The 8,568-nt window shown below is 38.9% G+C and overlaps 1 protein-coding gene across 1 annotated transcript; it reads right to left on the bottom strand.

Annotated features, from left to right (window-relative positions):
* Nucleotides 1–423: 423 nt before the first annotated feature.
* Nucleotides 424–1,311, bottom strand: LOC105519775 (olfactory receptor 10H3-like). The gene has a single exon (XM_011953242.1). The coding sequence runs from the start codon at nucleotides 1,309–1,311 to the stop codon at nucleotides 424–426; it is 888 nt and encodes a 295-aa protein (XP_011808632.1).
* Nucleotides 1,312–8,568: the final 7,257 nt, after the last annotated feature.

Below are 8,568 nucleotides of genomic sequence, written 5' to 3'. Positions count from 1 at the left end.
ATATTCTTGCTTTTTCTTACACTAGTGGTAAAGAAAATTTTTTTGCCTGTCCATTCAAGAAGAAACATGTTCATAAGTGCCCAGACACACCCACGTGATGATCCCCAACCATCCATAGATAGAAAACACATTTCTAGGCACAGATCATGGGATAAAGTTTATCACAATGGCTCATGAACAAGAGATTATGATCACATGAGCCTAAGCAAAAAGACAGGGGGGAACAATAGCTAGTATGTATCAAACACATATTTTCAGGTATTTTCACATACCTGAACCCTTATAACAGTCCTATGGAGATACACATTATTATCCCCAGCCCTTCTATTATATTTTATCCCCACCAAACTGGCCATTAGGAGCTTAGAGGGCAGAACTTTCTGAAAAAGTTTTTATTTATGGCATTCTTCAGCTCCTTGTTCCTTAAGCTGAAAATGATTGGGCTAAGGAAGGGGTTAAGACAGTATAGGTGGTGGCCATCAAGGCATCACTGTACATAGAATGGAGGCCCTTGGGCTTGAGGTAGATAAGGGAGGCAAAACTATAGTGCACGACCACCACCGTGAGGTGGGATACACACGTGGAGAAAGTCTTGTGCCGGCCCTCAGCAGAGGGAATCCTCAAGATGGCAGCCACAATGAAGACATAGGAGAGGATGATGAGGAATAAACAGCCTATCAGGGCTGTGACACACACCAGCATCACACCCATGATGACAGATGATGTCTTGTTCCCACAGGACAACTTCAAGAGGGAAAGTACATGGCAGACAAAATGGTGGATCATATTAGACCCACAGAAAGTGAGGTGAAAAACTATCATTGTCACCATCATCCCCATGACTGAGCCACCAGCCCAGGTCCAGGCCACAAGACGGGCACAGTCACAGGGGCTCATGAGCACGTTGTAATGCAGATGCAGTGGGTGGCAGATGGCCACGTAGCGATCATAGCCTATGACCATGAGAAGGAAGGAGTGAGTGAAGCCAAACATGAAGGAGAAGAACATCTGACTGGCACAAGACATAAAGGTGATGGAACAATGGGTGGAGAGCAGATCAGCCAGCATGCGAGGGGTGATGGCAACAGTGAACAGAATCTCAGAGACGGAGAGGGCACACAAGAAGAGGTACATGGGTGTGTGGACTCTGTGTTCAATCCAGATTGTGGCCATGATGAGAAGGTTACCAAGCAATGTGAACAGGAACATCAGGAGGTACAGCAGGAACAAGACAGGCAGGAGCTGCTGGGGGAAGGCTGAGAAACCAAAGAGGATAAATTCAGACATGGTGCTGTAGTTCTGACCAGGCATGGATACTGTATCTAGTGAGATTAGAAACAAAATTAAATGACAGTAGTTAAAATACAGACTCCAGTATAGACCAAATGGCAACTCAACAGCTCTATGCTATTCAACAACTGGCAGAATTTTCTGGGTCTCACTTTCCTCATCTGTAAAATGGAGTAAATAATAATAGTTCTTAACATTCAGCAATGTGACAAAGATCAAATGATGATCAAGTCAGATTTTGGATACTAATTGGGTTTCTAGTAACACTGACTAACATAAAGAAAAGGTTCAATACTTGGAGCCATTAGAGACAGGCATAGATGATCAGGGTCAGAGTCTCTTGATAATGTGCCAGTTCTAGAAAACGTAAGTTTTGATCTTGAGGTTTACAATTTTTTTTCCCTAAGTGTCTTTATCTTTTAATTGCTTATTTAACCCATTTACATTTATTTTAATACTGTTTTATTGGTACTCATTTATGCCATCTTATTTCTAATGTTACTTTTACTCTTCTAAAAAATTGAACAGAAAATTTGAAAAGAAAAGGCTGGATACATGTCAGACAAATATGCACCAAATGAAAGCTGAGGTTGCAATCTTAATAATAATAAAAGGTGGAATTTAAGGCAACAGTGATCACAATGTCTCTAATACCATATGCCACTCCAGGGAACCAGAGTTCCTTGAGACATGGCTGATCTGTGGTCTGGACATGGAAGAAAGCTTTGGATATCTTGTACCAGTGTGAAATGAAACTTTCACTAAGTAATGGGATAATATTAAAAGCCTGCAGGTACTAGATTGAAAAGATGCCCACTAACCAAAAAGAATAATCATTGTACAGAAGATGGAGGAATAAGCAAGTGACACTGTGAGGAAGCTTTCAGAAAAATTCAGAAGGTGGATAATTCCACAGAACAATTGGTCTGGTCTCATTGGATAAAGGCTCATTCAAAGGATAAGAGAGATTCCAGGACATAACCACTGAATGCAACATAGGGGACTAGTTGAATCTTGATCTACGTAATCAGCTGTAAGTATTTTTAAGGCAATAGAGAACATTTTGATTATAGTATGAATGAATGATTAGGTATGAGTAATAGTAAAGCATTATTATTGATCAAATTATGAATTTTTTTAGAGATAAGGTCTCACTGTGTCCCCCAGGTTAGAGTGCAGTAGTAGGATCATGACTCACTGCATCCTGGAACTCCTGGGCTCAAGTGATCCTTCTCCTTAGCCTCCTAAATAGCTGGGACTACAGGTGTGTGCCACCTCATCTGTCTAATTTAATTTTTTTTTTTTTTTTCGTAGAGACAGGGCTTTGTTTTGTTGCCCAAACTGGTCTCTAATTCCTGGCCTCAAGCAATCTTCCTGTCTCAGCCTCCCAAAGTGCTGGGATTATACACATGAGCCACCATGCCTAGTTAATTATTTTTTTAAGTGTTGTCTGGTTATTTTGACTATGAAGAAAAATGTTTACTTTTTCAATATATACTAAGATTTTTAAATCACATACACACACATGCACACACACTAAGGGACAGAGAATAATATTTATACCCATTAAAAGAACAAAGCAACCAGCATAAATACTATAAATCTATATAACTATATATCCTGGAATATTAATTAATAAGTAATTAACAAAACTTCAGTGAGATAGATAGCAATAGCCAAATCAACGTCAGATTGATTTTTTTTTTTTGAGACAGAGTCTTGCTCTGTCATCCAGGCTGGGGTGCAATGGTGCGACCTCAGCTCACTGCAACCTCTCCCTCCCAGGTTCAACTGATTCTCCTGCCTCAGCCTCCCTAGTAGCTGGGATTACAGGTGCATGCCACCACACCCAGCTAATTTTTGTAGCAGAGGTAGGGTTTCACCATGTTGGCCAGGCTGGTCTCAAACTCCTGACCTCAGGTGATCTGCCCTCCTTGGCCTCCCAAAGTGCTGGGATTACAGGTGTGAGCCACCACAATCTATATACAGGCAGATAGATTATTATAGTTAGAAATTTTGACAGAGTTAGGAAATGCAATTTGTTATAGTTAGAAATTTTGACAGAGTTAGGAAATGCAATTTGTTAATTACAAAGCAATTAATAATATCCAGACCTTATCTGTGGGAAAAGAAAGAGCCATCAGACTATAACTGTGTCTATATAGAAAGAAGTAGACATAAAAGACTCCATTTTGTCCTGTATTTGAGATGCTGTTAATCTGTGACCCTACCCCCAACCCTGTCCTTGCAAGAGACACGTGCTGTGGTGACTCAAGGTTTAACGGATTTTGGGCTGTGCAGGGTGTGCTTTGTTAAACAAGTGCCTGAAGGCAGCTTGCTGGTTTAAAGTCATCACCATTCTCTTAATCTCAAGTACCCAGGGACACATACACTGCGGAAGGTCGCAGGGACCTCTGCCTAGGAAAGCTCGGTATTGTCCAAGGTTTCTCCCCTTATGATAGTCTGAAATATGGCCTCGTGGGAAGAGAAAGACCTGATCGTCCTCCAGCCTGACACCCGTGAAGGGTCTGTGCTGAGGAGGACTAGTATAAGAGGAAAGAAGGCCTCTTGGCAGTTGAGATAGAGAGAAGCATCTGTCTCCTGCCCGTCCCTGGGCAAAGGAACATCTCGGTGTAAAACCCGATTGTATGTTCTATTTACTGAGATGGGAGAAAACGGCCTTAGGGCTGAAGGTGGGCTGTGCTAGCGGCAGTGCTGCTCTTTATGCACTAAAAAGGTTTATGCAGATGTTTGCCTATGCATATCAAGGCACAGCACTTTTCCTTAAACTTATTCATGTCACAGAGATCTTTATTCATATGTCTTACTGCTGACCTTCTCCCTACTATGATCCTATTATCCTGCCACTTCCCCTTTTCCAAGATGGTAAAGATAATGATCAATAAATATTGAGGGAACTCAGAGACCGGTGCCGGCGCGGGTCCTCTGTATGCTGAGCGCCGGACTCCTGGGCCCACTTTTTCTTTCTCTATACTTTGTCTCTGTGTCTTATTTCTTTTCTCAAGTCTCTCATTCCACTTAATGAGAAACGCCCACAGGTGTGGAGGGTCAGGCCACCCTTCAATTATCTATTAGATATATTAGACTCTTCACCAAAAAGAAAATTAACATTTTTTCAACCACTAAGTGACTTTTACAAAAATTGACGTTTCATTAGGATATAAACATTTATTTAATTCCAAAGCATAATAACGTGATATAGATTATAATGCATTAACATTAAAAATCAATAGGGGAGAAATAGCTTTACAAAGCTCATGTATTTGGAAGATAACTATATAATTAAATAATCTTCAGTTTCAACAGTAAATTATAAAATAGATGAATATTTAGAATTAAATGATAATTTAAATATTGAATGTCAACATTTTAACCTAAAATAGTACTTCGAAGGAAATACACAGTTCAAAATACCTTTATCAAGAAACTGCCTCAAGAAAAAAACCATGCTTAATAAAATCAAAATCAAGTTATTGGAAAAAATTAATAAGATAGAGATAAACAAGGAGAAGGTGCCAATAACAGAACCCAAAATTACAAATGGGAAATAATGACAGAGACAATGGTTATTTTTAAATTAATAAAAACAGTAAAAGAAATAATAAATTTACATTGTAGATGAAATGAACAAGTACTTAGAAAAATATAAAATTCCAAAACTGGTGTAAGAAAAAAGGGATCCTATATGCTTAAATAAGCTTTAGAGAAATTGAAATGGTAGTCAAAGATCATCTCTCTCTAAAATCTTTGCCCCAGTGGATTTTATTAAAGTGTGGTAAGTACTATTAAACTGTTAAGGAAACAGTTGGTTAGTATCTTATACATGATCTCAAAAAAAACAGAAGAGTTAGGAAATCTGACCAGCACACCTCCTCAGGTTAATACAATCTTGGTCTAAAATCAGGTAAGAATCTTTACCAAAAAAAGAGACAATTATACGCCTACTTCACTTATCCAGGCAGATTTAAAATTCCAGAATAAAACATAACCTAGCCAAATCTATTAAAAATAGTTTACCATGATCAAGTGGTATTGGTTTATTCCATAAATGACGAGATTGGTTAACATCAGAAAACCTATCGTACAGTTTATCACAGGAATCGATTTAAAAGGAAAAATCACGACTATTTCAATCAAGGCATAAATACATTCTCTAAAACTCTACTCCTATTATGATTTTTTAAAAAACACTTTACAACACAAAATCCAGGGAGACTTTCTTAGCTAGGTATAGAATATATAGCACAAAATTAGCAAATATAACTCTAAAGAAGAAACTTTTCGATGGATCACTTTAGGATCAAGAAAAAGCCTAGGATACTCACTAACTCTGCTGTTCTTTAACATGGAGCTGAACGTCGTGAGTGATGGTATAAGGCAAGAAAAAGAAACCAGGCATCTAAAGTATCTAAGGACCGGAAGAGAAGAGACGTGATCATCTACCTAGAAAAGATAAAAGAATGATGATGTCATCTGTTAGCACAATAACAGAGCCCAGTGATGCAGAAGGCAAGGTCAGCTGGCAAAAATCACGGTGTTGCTCCTAGTACCACACCAGTAAAAAGCATTTAAGAAGTAGAATTCAAATACAGAGAAAGAGAACATTCCCAATAGCAACACAAACAATTAATACAAAGAAACATCGCTCAGGATCCCTTTACACCTCGAAGTTACTAAGCACTCTAAAGGGCTTTTGTTTATGTGGTTTAGACCTATCCATTTTTACCATATGGGAAATGAAAATTGAAAATAATTTAAAATATTTAGTTATTAGTATATTTAAAAGAGCACGCCCAGGCATGGTGGCTCATGCCTGTAATCCCAGCACTTTGGGAGGCCGAGGTAAGTGAATCATTTGAGGTCAGGTGTTTGAGACCAGCCTGGCCAACATGGTAAAATCATGTCTCTACAAAAAATACAAAAATTAGCTGGGTGTGGGGACATGCGCCGGTAATCCCAGTCACTCGGGAGGCTGAGCCATGAGAATCACTTGAACCCGGGAGGCGGAGATTGCAGTGAGCCGAGATCACGCCACTGTACTCCAGCCTGGGCAACAGAGTGAGACCCCTTCTCAAAAAATTTATTTTAAAGAGCAGTAATAAACTTACTGCATGCTAATATAAGAAACATCTTCAGGCAAATAACCACATTAGGAAAAAAGGATTTCATGAGAAAAGTGGCCTTGTTTGACATTTTAGCAAATACATCATGTGTCCTGGCTTGACAGGAAACAGTTTGATGCTTTAATCTGCCTCTTCATTCAGTCTGTGTCAATATGTTGAAGCATATTATGAAAATGTATTCTCACATGTAAATTTGAAAAATAAGGACTTCAGGGACCACCCTGCAGAGGTCCTCTTATCACACTTTGAAAAAATCTGCTGTAAAATATCTAGGTATTAACCAAAAACATGCCATAACTCCAAAGAAAAAATTTTAAATACCTACTAATAAAAATGTAGAAGATGATCTGAACACGTGGGGAGCACTGTACAGTCTTGGCTGGGATGGCCTGACATGCTAATGATGTCAATTCAGCCTCAAATTATAATCTCAATACTTAGTCATACTGAATAATATAATATTGTGTTATATTTACAATTCCAGTGAATCAACTCTAAATTTGATAAAACTATTTGAAAATTCCTTCAGAAAAATAAATGTCAAACCAGGCACGGTGGCTCACACCTATAATCCCAGCACTTTGGGAGGCCAAGTTGGGCAGAACACTTGAGGTCAGGAGTTCAAGACCAGCCTGAGCAACATGGCGAAACCCCGTCTCTACTAAATATAGGAAAATTAGCCGGGCGTGATGGCCCACTTGTAATCCCAGCCACTTGGGAGGCTGAGGCACGAGAATTGCTTGAACCTGGGAGGCGGAGGTTGCAGTGTGCTCCCTGGGCGACAGAGTGAGACTCTGTCTTAAATAAATAAATAAATAAATGTTAGTGCAAAGCCATACTAATATTATAAAAACGGAATCAAGAGAAGAGCTGTTCCCTCCCACATGCTGAGACACACAATAGAGTCATAGTCATTTTTAAAATTATGAAACATGGAACAGACATAGATCTGAACAAGTTGACTGGAAATCTAAGAAAATAACCCTGAATTATTCAAAACCTAATATAGTACATGATAAATGTGCTGGCACAAATCAAGAGGAAAAGGTAGATTGTTCACCCATTGTGGTGAGAAAACTGCTCATTTTATGAAGCAAAGTAAATATGAATTTCTGCCTAACAGCACATACAAAGGAGGATCCAGATGCATTCAAGAAATAAATACCAAATATCAAACTATCAATTTAATAGAAGAAAGTATAGGAGAATAACTTTGTGATCTAGGCTTGAGGAAAGACTTCCTAAACAAAATTTCCAAAGCACAATCATTAAGATGATTTTTAAAACATGAAAAAAAATCAACATTGAGGATTTCCACTTAACAAAGGATTTCTGGGATGAAGTTAACAGGTAGATGGGAAATGGGGAAAAGATATTTGCATTGTCTAAAACTGACAGGAGCACATCCAAGTAGTGTGGGGAGTTTCTTAAAAACTGACAAGGGGAATAATATCTAGAACAAACAAGAAACCGGTTATATCAAGAAGAAGTTGGTACCTTAATGCAAAAATGAGCAAAAGATGTGAGAAGATGATGCACAGGAGTTACTCAGGCAAATGAAAGGATGCTCACACACAGAAAAAGGAAAACAAAAAGGAAGAAAAGAATGGAGGGAAGGGGAAAATGAAAGACAGCAGTGGAATTTCACTGTATGCCTATGCAATTCTCCAAATTATAAAATGTCCAGTATTGGTTGGGCTATGAGGAGAAAGAAATATTTACACACTATAGGCAGGGAATGGTGGCTCATGCCTGTAATCCCAACACTTTGGGAGGCTGAAGCAGGGGGATTACATGAGGCCAGGAGTTTAAGACCAGCTACGCCAACATGGCAAAACCCCATCTCTACCAAGAATACAGAAATCAGCCAGGCTGGGAGTACACATTTGTAATCCCAGCTACTTGGGAAGCTGAGGCATGACAATCGATTGAGCCACAGAAGGTGGAAGTTTCAGTGAGCTGAGATCCCACCCCTGCACTCCAGCCTTGGCCACAGAGTGAGACTCCATCTCAGTAACAATAATGATAATAATAATAATAATAAAGAAGAGAAGAAGAAGAAGAAGAAGAAGAAGAAGAAGAAGAAGAAGAAGAAGAAGAAGAAGAAGAAGAAGGAGAAGGAGAAGGAGAAGGA

Source organism: Colobus angolensis, unplaced genomic scaffold (genome assembly GCF_000951035.1).
Source record: "Colobus angolensis palliatus isolate OR3802 unplaced genomic scaffold, Cang.pa_1.0 Scaffold36, whole genome shotgun sequence".
In the NCBI taxonomy this organism is placed as follows: domain Eukaryota; kingdom Metazoa; phylum Chordata; class Mammalia; order Primates; family Cercopithecidae; genus Colobus; species Colobus angolensis.
This window is presented reverse-complemented; position numbering and strand designations above follow the sequence as displayed.

Bases quoted from the DNA above. Each gene is read 5' to 3' on its own strand.
- LOC105519775 (XM_011953242.1), bottom strand. From the start codon at position 1,311: ATGCCTGGTCAGAACTACAGCACCATGTCTGAATTTATCCTCTTTGGT.